This window comes from Ceratocystis lukuohia, assembly GCF_044167205.1.
Source record: "Ceratocystis lukuohia strain C4212 chromosome Unknown Supercontig1_pilon, whole genome shotgun sequence".
Classification (NCBI taxonomy): Eukaryota; Fungi; Ascomycota; class Sordariomycetes; order Microascales; family Ceratocystidaceae; genus Ceratocystis; species Ceratocystis lukuohia.
The window spans coordinates 3,689,778-3,703,085 of NW_027263520.1; the positions used below are offsets into that span (position 1 = coordinate 3,689,778).

General features: G+C 50.5%; 3 protein-coding genes across 3 annotated transcripts; 2 read left to right on the plus strand and 1 right to left on the minus strand.

The window, feature by feature from the left end:
* Positions 1-5,691: 5,691 nt before the first annotated feature.
* On the plus strand, positions 5,692-6,864 carry HOO65_010928 (1-phosphatidylinositol phosphodiesterase; the record flags this gene model as incomplete). Its single annotated transcript, XM_070999833.1, has 1 exon — positions 5,692-6,864. The coding sequence occupies one exon, from the start codon at positions 5,692-5,694 to the stop codon at positions 6,862-6,864; it is 1,173 nt and encodes a 390-aa protein (XP_070862750.1).
* Positions 6,865-7,358: 494 nt separating this feature from the next.
* Positions 7,359-10,400, minus strand: HOO65_010929 (uncharacterized protein; the record flags this gene model as incomplete). The annotated part of the gene is made up of 1 exon (XM_070999834.1): positions 7,359-10,400. One exon carries the CDS (start codon positions 10,398-10,400, stop codon positions 7,359-7,361), a length of 3,042 nt encoding a protein of 1,013 aa, XP_070862751.1.
* Positions 10,401-12,080: 1,680 nt separating this feature from the next.
* HOO65_010930 (Protein transport protein bos1) lies at positions 12,081-12,978 on the plus strand (the record flags this gene model as incomplete). Its single annotated transcript, XM_071006074.1, has 2 exons — positions 12,081-12,083; positions 12,175-12,978. 2 exons carry the CDS (start codon positions 12,081-12,083, stop codon positions 12,976-12,978), a joined length of 807 nt encoding a protein of 268 aa, XP_070862752.1.
* Between the last annotated feature and the right edge of the window lie 330 nt (positions 12,979-13,308).

The following is a 13,308-nucleotide window of genomic DNA, read 5'->3' on the forward strand; positions in this document are numbered from 1 at the left end:
AGCAAGGGGCAAGGGAGGGGACGCTGGAAAAAAGCCAAGAGCTAGAGCTACGAAAACCTGTGCTGCTTCTCTAACAGCTTGTCTTGCGGGCTATTTCCTTTTGTGTATCTACATTGTGTGAAGGGTTGCCGAACAGATAACGGGGAGAAAGAGAGCCCCCGACAGGGCCATGTCAGGGCATTGCAGGACCCTGCCGCAAATGAATTAGCAGCGGTTTTATCATTCTGTTTGCCCTCTTTCCGTCAAACAAAACAACGTGCCTTGGCGATAAAATGGGGTATTTTCGTTGTTTGTGGTGGGCAATGATCGTTTGTTCATGGGCAGTGGTGGCGGCCGGTTCTCGTTCCTCCGTAACAATCCGGCCATCCCGCCCTTTTTCTTTGTTGATAAGTGCAGTAGTATATGTCTGTCGATGTCATGTTGTATGCATATAGTAGCGGTTGCAGTAGCAGCAGCAGTAGAAACAGTGGTACATCGGCGCAGCGTACGCACTTGGACTACATGTACATGAAGACTGGTGAATTTGCCGCACTCTCAATGCAACATGCAACCAACACGAACATGCATGCTCTTCTTGCCCATTACTGCATTATATGGTTAGACGTTCGAACGTAACCAAGTCAGGAAGCACTATGTCACGCTGTAGAGACTAGCCAGCCAGCCAGCCAGCCAGCCGGCCAGCTCAAGCCCCCGTCGACCCGCCCTCTCTACCCCTGCCTGCTTCTCTGCTCCTGTCATTTTTTTGGCAGCGTAGCAACAGCGTCGTTTCTCTGTTGTGTCTGCTATTCACGTATCTTGACGCTGCCCTAGGCCTTGTTAATGTCTCTTTAGCCCCTAGAGGGTTCTGGCATGTGAAACTTGGGAGGCAAATTGGAGGTGCGCCCAACAAGCCATCCGACAAAAGAAGGAAAGAGAAAGGGAATGCTAGGCTGGGCGCAAGAAAAAGACGGTGCATCTAATGAGTCTACACGGGTCTTGGAAATCTGCGAAGAGGAAGGGAGAGATGTGAAAATGAAAAATAGAGAGAAAAAAAAGAAAAAAAAAACGAGGCTGGAGAGAGAGGCGATATGTATCCATCTTCTCATCAGTTTGTTTGCCTTGTGAAGGCCAAGCCGCCGATGCAGAAGAGATGACGAGTCTACAGGGGCCACCCTCTATAAATCACCTATTATCTTCTGCAAGTCCCCACTATAGCACCTCGTTATTTCCTGCCTTCTATAATTCCACGACCTATAGCGCAGCTACCGCTATGGACCTGCCCACTATACTTGGGCTTTTCCACTATAGCCAGCCCGTTTCAATCCCCACCGCGCTCTGGACCGCCCCTGTCCGGCAGGCCTAGCAAATGCCGCCCTTCTTTCTACAGTACTAGTGCTATGCTATGCTACAGCGCTATGCTGCTACAATGCAACACGCCCGAGGTCTCAAGACAAATTTTCTCTCTCTCAAACATCTCGGATCCCTTTGTATAAAGGGCAACAAAAGAACGATGATAAAACAACCTAGGACAGAAACAGATCATTTATACGAGTCAGCGGAATTGCAACCGGCCTTGCTCTGCTCGTATGGTCTCAATTTTGTGGCCCTCGCTCTTTCTTAGCCGCCCACTAGACGTCAGAATATTGATTCTTAATCGATAGCTTGCGCCTTCTTTCGTTCTCAGTGAGGGAAGCAGAAACAAATAAGACAACAGCATAACTCCCTCTGTCTCCCAACAGCGACTCTAGACCCAACTCGCTTACTGTTTGGCGCTGGCCTCGCCCTACAAAGGTGCACAGGTTTTATATTGCGCACAAAGGCATACATACGGTTGTGCTGAATGCCATCTGGTGAGAAGAGGGCAACATGTGTGGCACTAGAATGTCCAATAGACTGCCCCAAGCGGATATCAAGTCCCTCTATCAAAGAACCCACACAACACAGCCTTGTCAAAGGGACGCAATATACGCATGTATGGAACATTGGCGTTGTATCACCGGCTTCCCTAGAGACATGATCCGAAGAGTACATTAGGGTTATGTGCGTCTTGTATCGCGATTGGTTAGGGTTTTTGTGCGCCAAGAAGTCCGGATGTGCGTGTGATAAGGCTGAAGTTTCAAGCAGGAGAAAAAGGAAAAACACAGCAAATTATCCCTTCAGCTTTTTGCCTCGTGTGATTATGGCTCCTCTTATCTTCTCGGCTGTGGTGGCTCAGCACAAGTATGTGTTTGTTGTTCTGTTCCCCTATCCATGTTGGTGGGATGTGTGAATTGCTATACGAACATGACATGACGACTTGCAGTACGAGGATTACTCTGCTATTATCTGGTTCCAGTTCCGCCGCCCATTCCTGGCTGTCTTGTTTATTTTTTCTTATTTTTATCGCTATTTTCCTTCCTCTGATTTCTTTTTTTTGTCTCGGCGTTTAATTCGCTTTGCTTCCATCCTCTGGCTGGGGTCGGTTGGCTTTCGCAGACTATATACCAAATCCTCGTGTTAGTTTGTCTTTCCCTTTGCTTCTCTCATGCTTGTTCCTTGTCTTGACTCTTAAGCTTCCAAGAGGGCAAAAACTGCACATAAACATAAACACACACACAGTCGCAGTCACAGTTGAAATTGTGCTGTCGTTTATACCCGCCCCCTCCGTGTAAACATCCCACCCTCTCCCTTCTCTTCCTTCTATCAAATTTGCCAAGTCTACCAAAAACAAAGGGCCAAATATTTGTTAACCCCTCTCTCTCTGGGTCCCTGGGGCCAGAGACAAGACTGTTGACCCCTCGGCTTTCTATGCAGAAGCAGAAGCAGACGCAGAAAATCACGTATCATCTATTCATCCTTCAAAAGCAGGTCAGTAAAAGTATCTCGACATCGGCGTTACAACTTATATCCATGCCTAGATCCCCTCTGAAGCGGTTTCTTGTTCTCTTTGCACTAGCCCTTTCCTGACCCCCTTTTCTTCTGTCTTGTGCTGCGGATATATCACTCAGATAAACGGCCCCCCATGGCTTGCTGATGTGCTTTTGCCTCTTATTATCGCGCTAGCTTCGTCTAAGCCTAGCTTGTCAAGTTGTTTCTTGTTTCCTCCGATTCAAGTGTTTCCTTGTTTCAACGCCAGTCAAAATCCGGCTCACTTAGTCGCTCGCTCTCTTGCTCGCTACACTAATTCTTACTTTCCCTCAGCTGGACAGGGGACTTGTATGATGACCAAAAGACAGCTGGTATCACCAACCTCAAGACCCTTCTTCCTTGTTGAACAAGACGCCCAACATGGCCGATCGTCAAGCCGCATGCACTACGTTTAAACGCAAAGAGAGTAAGTAAGTAGGTCATAGTCGCAAAATTGAATATCGCAACAAGCCACCCATCCAACACACCAAATATCACGTCGTCATCGCGACCATTATGATTGCTGTTAGCACGCACCGCACCCCCTTAGTAGATATTTATATTATATGAATAGCTAACTGTCTTAAAATTCTTGCACGCACCTTATTTGTGCTAACTACAGTCTGTACGCATGTAGGCTTATTAGCTACAGAAAAATATATAAACACACAGCACACACTAGTCTCTCTATGCTCTATTCGCAGCAATCAACTTAGTTATCTTCTATTTCTATGACCCCTCAGCAGGACATGCACAAAACACGGCCAAATTCCCTTTGTCGCTCCACCACCTTCTCCTATTGCTGCCTCTGTCTCTTTCTGTTGCATGTCCCCTCTCGCCCTCTCGGCTGCGCTGTGTCACAGCAACACCTCCGCTTTGGCTAGTTGAATATGAGGAAGGTCTGCCCCCCCCCCCCCCTCCCAGTTCAGCTCATTCTGCACAGCTTGGCGCCAAATTAACCCCACCAGCAACAAAACAGCCCAGCTAGAGACCAACCCTTCTCTCAAGCTTTGTCCTCCTACGTTTCGGCCTTAGGCGAGTCGCCTGAGGAAGGAGAGGAGCCCATAGCCCGTAGCCCGTAGCCCACTGTCTCACCTTGGAGGGGCTGCAGTATTATCGAGATTCCAGACTTGACTTTGCAATCTTTCTCTTGCTTTCCCTTACATTTCCTCTCTGGGCCTTTGCCTTCTTCTTATGTCCTGCCCCTTAATCTCGCTCCCTGCATGAGTCAACAGGCCCGGAGGCACAGCGAAGCAACTTAAGCTGCACTTATATCACCATTTTTGCAGTTATCGTGTAGATACTTTTGACCTCAGTGACGTAAGCGTTGAGCAACACCGCTCTTATCTTATTCCATAACCCTAACCCTTGTATTCATCAACCTCACTCCGGTCTCATCCTTGCGTACGTCTTTTCTGGGGAAAATCTTTTATATCGTTGCGTCACAAACACGAAACAGGACGCAAGTAAGATCCCTAAATACAAGGCTATTCCGGCTAATGCGCACGCCTATGGCTAGTCCTCGCTCTGTATGACACTAACTGACTGACTCAACTTCATGCATTGTCATGTCGTGGATGCGACCGGCTTCTTTGTACACTCTCTTATCATAACATACCAATAACATGATATGAGTATTTAGCCCTGAATCGGACCGTGCTGTCTCTCAAATTCCATCCTCCTCTCTTCTCCAGAAACAAAAAAAAGAGCCTAGCCTCATCTACTACACCAGCCCTACATGTTTGAAGCGCTTGACAGATGACAAGGACGCCTAAATGCGCCGCCCTCTTTTAGGTGGCCAGAGCTTGTAGTCATGTTATCATTTCTCACACCAGGACTACTAGATACAAAGAACAAAGGGCCTAGACGAAGAAGCAATGGCCAGCTAGCGCCCTGAGGACACGACACATAAAGGGAGTGGCAAAGGCATTTGCGCAGCCAAAGCTCCACTAATGCTTTGGGGTTTTGGGTGATGACGACGTTTTTCTGGCTTTTCTTTTTGATCTGGCCGCCTCTCTACTTGCTTTTTTTTGCTGCTCTAACTAAACCTGTGGCTTTGGACTTGGATATCTAAATAATAAGCGACATCAACAAAAAGCTAGAGGTACAGAGTGGTTTCTTTCCTTTTTTTTTGTGGCTTGACGCCCCGTGTCTCGGTCTGATGCACTACATGCCTTGGCAACAAAGCAGGCAAAGACAACGGCCGCACAACAGCAGTAAGGGCCGGGATAGGGTCAGCCTTGGGAAATCTGAACGGGGAGGGCCTATGAATATATTTATGGTTAAAAAAAAAACGCACGCAAGATGCATGTAAAACACACCAAAAAGATAGTTGATGAGAGCGACGAGATTCGAACTCGCGCGGTTTCCCATTGCGGTTCCGGTTATTGGGTTATAACCTAAACACAACGCCTTAACCACTCGGCCACACTCCCATTGGTTGCTTGTCTTTTTCTGGTTATAAGTGACATTATATAGGACAAAACAAGGGTTTTTGGAATACCAGTTAGGGTCTGTGGATATCTCAGGGGCCTAGGTATGTCTACGCTGGGGCCTTGTGCTGGCAATCACGGGCTGTGGACGTGGTGATTTTTGTTCTGGGCTTGTTTGAGCGCTTCTACTGAAACTGGTTAAAGATAGAGTTAAACATCAGGCATAACTCCTGTATCCGTTTGCTGGTTATTCCCAAACCGCACCTTCCTATACGCGATGTAGACGAGACCTCTGCAATTCCCAAGACATCCTATTTTTATATCGCCAACTTCTGATAATTCCTTTTTTTTTTCTTTTTTGCCTCAATTCTCCCTTCTCAAGCCTAGCCCTACGATGACGACGCCAGACCTGTCTGCCAACGGCGCGGAGCCGTTCTCCAATAGGCAGTCCCACAGAACTGCTTCGTGTTGTGCCTGGCTGCCCGTTTTCATGGCTAACCTTAGCCCCCGAGCTGTTTCGCGGTGGACTGCTGTGGTGCTGGTTTGCGTGGCGCTGCTCACTCTTAATAGCCTGACACACGGCATGCGTCTGCTGATGCCGTGTGTCGAGTCGCCGACTCAGCACTGCTACCGTGGCTATACAAGCGCCTGGTCATTTAACACCGTAGAGGAGACTGTACCTCCAGTGCCGCCACCGCCGCAGGCGGAGTGGATGAGCGGCCTGCCAGACGCGGCAAATATAAGCAGTTTGTCGCTGCCAGGCACACACGACACGATGACTTTCAGCATACCCGACGAGCAACTGCAGTGCCAGAACCACAACTTGACAACACAGCTGACGGCTGGTGTGCGGTACATTGATGCACGCACACGCCTACAGGGCGACCAGCTGGGCATCTACCATTCGTACCAGTCGACGGGCCACACGTTTGCCGAGGTGATGACGATAGTGTTTGACTTTCTAGATGCGCACCCCAGCGAGGCAATTGTCGTGCGAATCAAGGAAGAGGGTCCGCGTCTGGGCAATGGCACCAAGTCGTTTGAGGAGGCGTTTAATGCGCTGCGTCTTGACAGTCCTGACTTGGCACCACGCTTCGAAAAACACCTCTATATGAAGCCTAATCCACAGGCGCCTCTACCAACGCTGGGTGAGATGCGTGGTAAGATACTCATCTTGCAGGAATTCCCGGCAACGGAGGAGTATGGCATACGCTGGCGGTCGACACACATAGTCCTTGAGGACCTGTGGATCATCCCGTCGCTGCCACACCTGGAAATAAAGTGGGAAGCAATCCATAGGGCACTGGTGCGCTCTGCAACGGAGCCGGATACCAACACGGCGCTGTACTTGTCGCATTTGAGCGCCTCAATTGGCGTGCTGCCCATAGAGGCTGCAGCTGGCCCGCTGGACGGGACGGTAGTGGGCATGAATGACCGGACAGGAACCTGGCTTGAGAAGCAGCCTAAGGCCAGACGAGGCATTGTCATCATAGACTTTCCAGGCCAGGCCTTGCTGGATGCTGTGATTGGGCAGAACGCGCCACTAATGCAGGAAAGCCGGCGTTAAATGAAGGCTGGTGCGATAGTGACTGAAAGAATTGGAGACACAGGGTATAAGATGATATATAGATCAACTAAACATCATCTAATCTAATAGTAGAGGCGGACCAATTACAAGTTTGCATTCATAGGCTCATTGTATTCTATCTTCCCATGCGGTTTTGATCAAGAAAGTAGGTTAAATATGCAGTCGCAGTCAATAGCATTAGACAACTAGTAGCAAAATGGCAAAATAGCAAAATCTATCTCTTGGCCAGTTCGACCAAGTAAATGACAATCCGGGAAGAAAACCGCCATGAAATAACATCCACCCTCTCTGCCCGCCGCCCCCACGTCTGGTTATGTACAATACAGGAAGAAAAAAAAAGAAACAGGAGAAAAAAAATAAGGAGATGACGTCAGAACGCCCAGCTACCCGAAGCCTAAAGTCTTCGTCCCCACCATTCGCCGCCTACTAGAAGGTAAGAAAGAAAGAAAATAATCTTTGGTCTCTCATCTCCTTCAGGGGCCTGCCGGACTGCTCTCGCGACTATGTCGACTCTCAATCGAGTTGACCATCTCGCGCACTCGGCTCTTTGGCTTTTCTAGTTTAATCATCTCTGCTATGTGCAACTCTGTCGAGTATCTCACGCTCGACACGTCGCTCACGTCGAGATACGGGCTCTTCCCCCGCGCTTCCATTGGTGACAAGCTTCGTTTGGCTCTCAGACTTGGGTATGATGCGCCACCTCGTAGCCCGGCCTTCATCTTTACGGTTTCCTTGACGTCCTCACGACTAGCTGAGCGCCGTGCACTTTTGCGGTAGTTGTGTGATGTGCCGAGGTCGCTGGCGTCGTCGTTGTCTACGTGACTGGAGTCTAGACGCACGCTGATATCACCGGCGTTGCTCACGAGCGATACATCCTCGCTCTCATCTGGGTCGACTACGATGCCATGGGCCTCTCGCTCATACTCGGCAGTGGCGACGCGTGACCGCTCTTGAGGCACGGTGAACATGACTTGCACTAATCGCTGCTCTACAGCCCGCTCGACATCCCAGTCGTCCTCGCTACCGCGAAGATGGGCTGGCATGTCTTCCCAGGCCTGCCGACCCTGCTTGCGGCGTAGTAAGGCGCTAGTGCCGCCACCTTCTGAAGTACTATCTGCCATGCCTTGAAGTATGCGAGAGTCGTAGTCCGCCCCGGTCATAAAGCCATCAGTGCGGTCGCCGCGCGTGGGAGATGAGGCGTAAGATTGCGACTGCTGCCCACTCATACTAAGGCTCGAGTCGGTTTTACTGCTAAACACACGGCGAAGGCTGCCTAGCCAGCTGTCGCGTGTACGGTACTTGCTAGGACTCCCCGATGCGTCTTCGTAGTACTGCGATTCATCCTCAGGAACCTCACTGTAGTTCGTCTGTCGGGATGTAAAAGTTGCCATGGGTGGTGTTCTAGGGCGATCTTCGCCCATGAGAAGACGAGGGCCTTCGTTTCGGAGGGCGACAAACGTCGACTTGGCGGTGCTGTATGAAGGATTGCTGTTGCTGCTAGCCTTGGACACAGGTCGGCCTTCGACAGCGGCAAGTGCGTTGCGGATCTCCGCTGATCCCTTTTTACCGTGGTTCATGCGGGCTAGAAGCTCGTCGTCAAGATCATCTGCGTTACGCATCCAGTTTGGGGCTTGGGTATCATAGGAACTGGCTGTGTGGCGTAAAGGAGCATTGATGGGATGTCGAGGGTGATCATGTGGTGGGCTAGGGGGAGCACGGTCTTCTGCAGGAGGCGGCTGGTGGACATCAGCCATGTGTCCAACGTCGAAGTCGCGATGTATAATAACAGTATCATCTTCCTCGTTTTCGGTAATGGGCTCAATAGGCTCGTTGGGAACAGGGCCAGCATACGCACCACGAGAGCTACTTGGCTCACCGCTGCGAGACGCTTGCATACTAGCTCTGCCCTCAATAGGGCTCCCAGCCGTCTCGTTATGGTTGTCCCGGAGGCTTTCGTACGCAGAGTCGCGAGGAGCAGATGTCCAGGGATCCTTAGATCGCGAAAACCACGAAGTGCCACCTCCCCTCTCCATCATAGTGCCCTCAGCCGGGTGGAGAAAGTGCGATTCGTCTTGGGCTAAGGCACGGATGACGTCGTCGCGCGATTTCTTGGAGCGATGACGGCGATACAGACAGGCGCAGAGCAAAATCAGGAGGAGCAAGGCAGGGACGCCGAGACCGAGGCCAAGGCCAAGCCCGATATTGCGCATCTTGTTTGAATTTGAGGATGAGGCCGTCGAGGTAGCCTCTGTAGTGGCGGAGGTTGATGAAGGCGAAAGGCTCGAAGTTGGAGACTCGGTTGCTGGAACTTCGGGGTTGACATAGTCGCTTGCCCACTCGCCACTGGTCATGTTGTAGAACATGGAACTGCCAGAGATAGCGCGCTTGGCGGAGCCTGAAGAGGTGATGTCATAGCCTCCATACACCATCAGCACATTTCCTGGTAAAACAGTGGCGCCATGGCCAAAGATGCCGTTTCCCGAGGGTTGATTATCGGGGATCTCCCACTTCCAGTTCTTGTCCGAGTCAGTCATCTTGAGAACAATAAGCTGTGGGCTAGCCGGATTGGTGACCTGGCCAACCCAGCCGCCCATAAGCACCAACGAGGAGCCGTCTTGACTCAGGACTGCAGTATGGCCAGAACGACTAGAAATGCCGCCATAGTTAGCAACAGGAACAAACGTCCATATCTCCTCAGGCAGCTGCCAGAGTGCTACAGAGCTCATGTTGACAAAAGCCCAGGCAGTATGGCCACCGATCATGACATGGTCAACCTGCTGTTCAACCGTCTCTGCTTTGCTGGCAATGGCAGGGGTTGTAGCAGTCCACGTGAAGCCAGCGGCAGCAATGGGGGTATTTTGGGTGGTGAGAACATTGGCGTTGTAGTTTGTGGTGGCTGATGTCGAATCTGCCGACAGGCGAATCATGTGGTTGGTGAAGTCTGAAGCGGATTGCCAAGCCCAGATGCTGGAGCTGGGTGTGCCACACATGCCGCCAAAAGCATAAATGCTGGGTTCGATCTCAACGTCAGGGTCCACGGTGCTGGCGAAGCCCACAGCGCCACCAAGCATAAAAGGAGCGTCGTCCGTACCGTTGACGACGGGCTTGCGGTTCCACTGGCGACTTGGATGGTCATAGACCCAGATGCTGCCATCCCCGCGCTTGCAATCACCAGCATAAACAGCCAATGTTTCATTAGCTACAGTAGCCGAATAAGTGGCGGTTTTAGCATCCCCAACAAAGGGCAGTTGGTCAGTAATGCTGGTCCAGTTGGGGGATGTCGTGACCATGTCGCTGGTAGAAACATTGTACGAGGCGAAAGACGAGCCTTGGAAGGCATATACAGTGTCGCCTAATGTTAGGAGCGTTGTGGGTTCATAGGGGAAGGTATCAGCCGTAGCAGCCGCAGCTGCGGTAACGAATACAGTCGTAGCTAGAAATGATAATGGCGATGGTGCTGAAGAACGGCGGGCGTGTCTCCTGGTGTTCGTGGTGACTGAGGAAAAGCGCGCCATCTTGCCAAAACTGCAGGTCGGCAGGGGAAGAGGGGGGGACGGAGGGTAGGGCGTGAATAAGTGGCAATATATGCAAAGAGCGAGGTAGGTGTGAAGACCAGCAGTAGATTAAAAGGCGGAGAGAACAGAAGAGAGGAGATCACCAGTCGCAGCACAGAGCCGTAACAAGCATCTCCAAGTTCCTCTTCCCAGAGGTGCTCGAATCGCACGCTGGAAATGTGGCGATGCTTTGTAGTCCTATTGTTTCGCGGTACGTATATTGCAATCGCAGCAGACGAGGGGCTGCCAGCGAAGGCAAAAAAAGCCGAATGTTCCTGGTTGGGAGACGGGCGTTCTAGAAGATGAAGCTATACTGGGCTAGGAGGGATTGATTAGTCGGAGTTCCCTCTGCGCAAGAAACGAACGGAGCTAAAAAAAAAAAAAAAAGACAGAAATGGCTTCAAAAAAAATCCCAAGAAAAGAGACAAACAAAAGAATGTAGAATAAGCGACTGCTAATGATGTTCCATAGGGTGTTGACTAGAGGCTAAAAATGAGGATAGAAAATTCTCGTGAAGAGAGGAGAAGACTTTGGAGTTCGGAGAAGAACAAGAGGGAAGGAACGGAGCAAGAGAGAAGGAAAACTGACGCAGGTAATTACGCTACAAGGACAAGATGTGAAAATACTTTATTTTCTTTTTATTGATTGCTTCGGACTTTTTGGAAGGTACCACGACGAAAATTAAACGCCCGCCTTCGTAGTTCACAGGGTCGTGTTGCCCTTTGTCTCTCGCTTTTGTCACCTGCGTTTTTCGCTTTTTCTTCTTTTTTCCCTCTTTTCGCAGCCGTCAACATGACAACAACACAGTTTAACTCCATTGTGACGCCCAAGCTCAAGTGCGTTACCACGGCAACCGGCTCACATCTACAGCAAATCAGCGTTTTGCGTAGTGCAAGAGCCACAAAATGTGGAGCCCTGTCGCTTGTGCAACCCTTGCTTAGGGTTTGTGGCTGACAACTTTGCCAGAAGTCGAGCTTTGCTTTTTGGCTTTTCGCTATTGGCTTTTGCTTTGCGCGTTTTTTTTTTTTAGTTTTCTGACCTGCTTGTGGGCTTCTGTTTTGCTTCGATCTTGTTTCCAGTTGCAACAACTCCTAGGCGGACCCTGGCGGGTGATGCTGGCTGGCGATATTGTTTGGAGGGAGACTCGATAGCAGCGGACCTCCGGACTGGAAAGGCGAAGCGCTTTGGAAAGCCAACTTGAGGAAGACTGGGAAGAGGTAAATGTCTACTTTTATCCCCTGCGAGTTGAGTATGTAAGCATTCCTATCTCCATTTCGTCCTCTAGTTGCCATATTGGTCATCGTCATCTGTGATACTTCAAATTTTGAAAGGTTGTGTGTAAGTTAGGCTTATACTAACAACACTAACAACCCATGTAAATAAAATAGACCACTTCCAGACCCTAAACAGGAACCCTAGTATACACATGAAGGCGGTGAGCAGCTATTCTGCCGGCTTTGATGCCAGGTAGCCCAATATTTAGCCCCCAGGCCTGTCACATGCTCTCTTGCGTAATAAGTCAGATATTACGGAAAATGGCTGGTTGCATTTGACTGCCATCTGAACATCTTATCACTCAGAGCTATTCGAGTAGCAAAGGCTCTTTACAAAAACCTTAGCCTCGCACACCAACTTTCAACCATGGTATGTGCCTGTGGCTCTTGTCTAATTCTACTGTTCGCAACATACGAAGCCATACACAGAGCTAACCCCTTATCCTATCTCTACTTTGCAGAATGTCCTTTACAATACGGCCTTGCGCCAAAGTCGCGCTATTCGCGCCGATCTTGACCGGATAAATGAGGCCCTAGGTAGTGGGGCAGTCGTTACTCCAGGCGATGTAGGCAACGTCTCAGCGTCGCTAGCGACCTTCACCAAGGCCATCGAAGACTACCAAGCGCTAGCACGACAGGAGCTAGTGCCTAAGAAAAAAGATGAGGCGAGCGAGCGTGTCAAGCGGTTTCGTGATGAATTGGCCGACTTCCGGGCGCGAGTCGACGTTGTCAAGAAGCACCGAGAGGAGGCTGCACATCAGGCTAATCGTGCTGACTTGCTTGGCCGGCGGCCATATGCAACTAGTGCGACACCAGAGAACCCCTATGCCGGCATTGGGGCGAGCTCGAGCGCAGGCGGCTTCGGTATCGGGCCAGCGGGCAGTGGTGGCATGCATGCACGCAACCCATCGATCGGCGGGACAGGAGCAGGGGCAGCGCCTCCGTTGGGCGGATATTCGTTTGGCAGTGGCGATGTAGCACGTGAGAACCATGCATTGCGCGAGCAGGGGTTCTTCCAAAACACGAACTCGGCGCTCGACGACTACATTGCACGTGGTCAGGCGGTGCTTAGCGACCTCAACTCACAGCGCGAAATGATGAAGAACACGCAGAAGAAGTTATACTCGGTAGCTAACACGCTCGGCATCTCGGGTGATACCATCCGTATGGTCGAGCGTAGGGCAAGAGAAGATAAATGGATCTTCTGGGCTGGTGTTATTGTGTTCTTTTTGTTTTGCTGGTTGGTATTGCATTTTCTGCGGTAACGGTAGAGAACGGGGGGTTAAAGGGGATGGGATGGGGAGGAAGGGGGACTGGGCTGATTTTCCACTGCTATGTCTGCGTTTCTCTGCTTCTGTTTGTTTTCCTTGCCCTTGCCCTGCGTGTCTTCTGATTTTCTGGTCTATCTGTCTGATTCCTATCTTCTTTTTTGCCAACCTTCACTGGATTTCATTCAGCGCGGCGTTGAGGCGTGTTTGTTTGCCATGCGTGTGGGACAGGCTGGCCGAGATTGGTCCTTGGGCTCCCAAGGCGGGCCGTGATTAGTATTGAGCTGGTCTGTTCTATTTCTTTCTTCTTGAGTTGTTTTCTTCTAT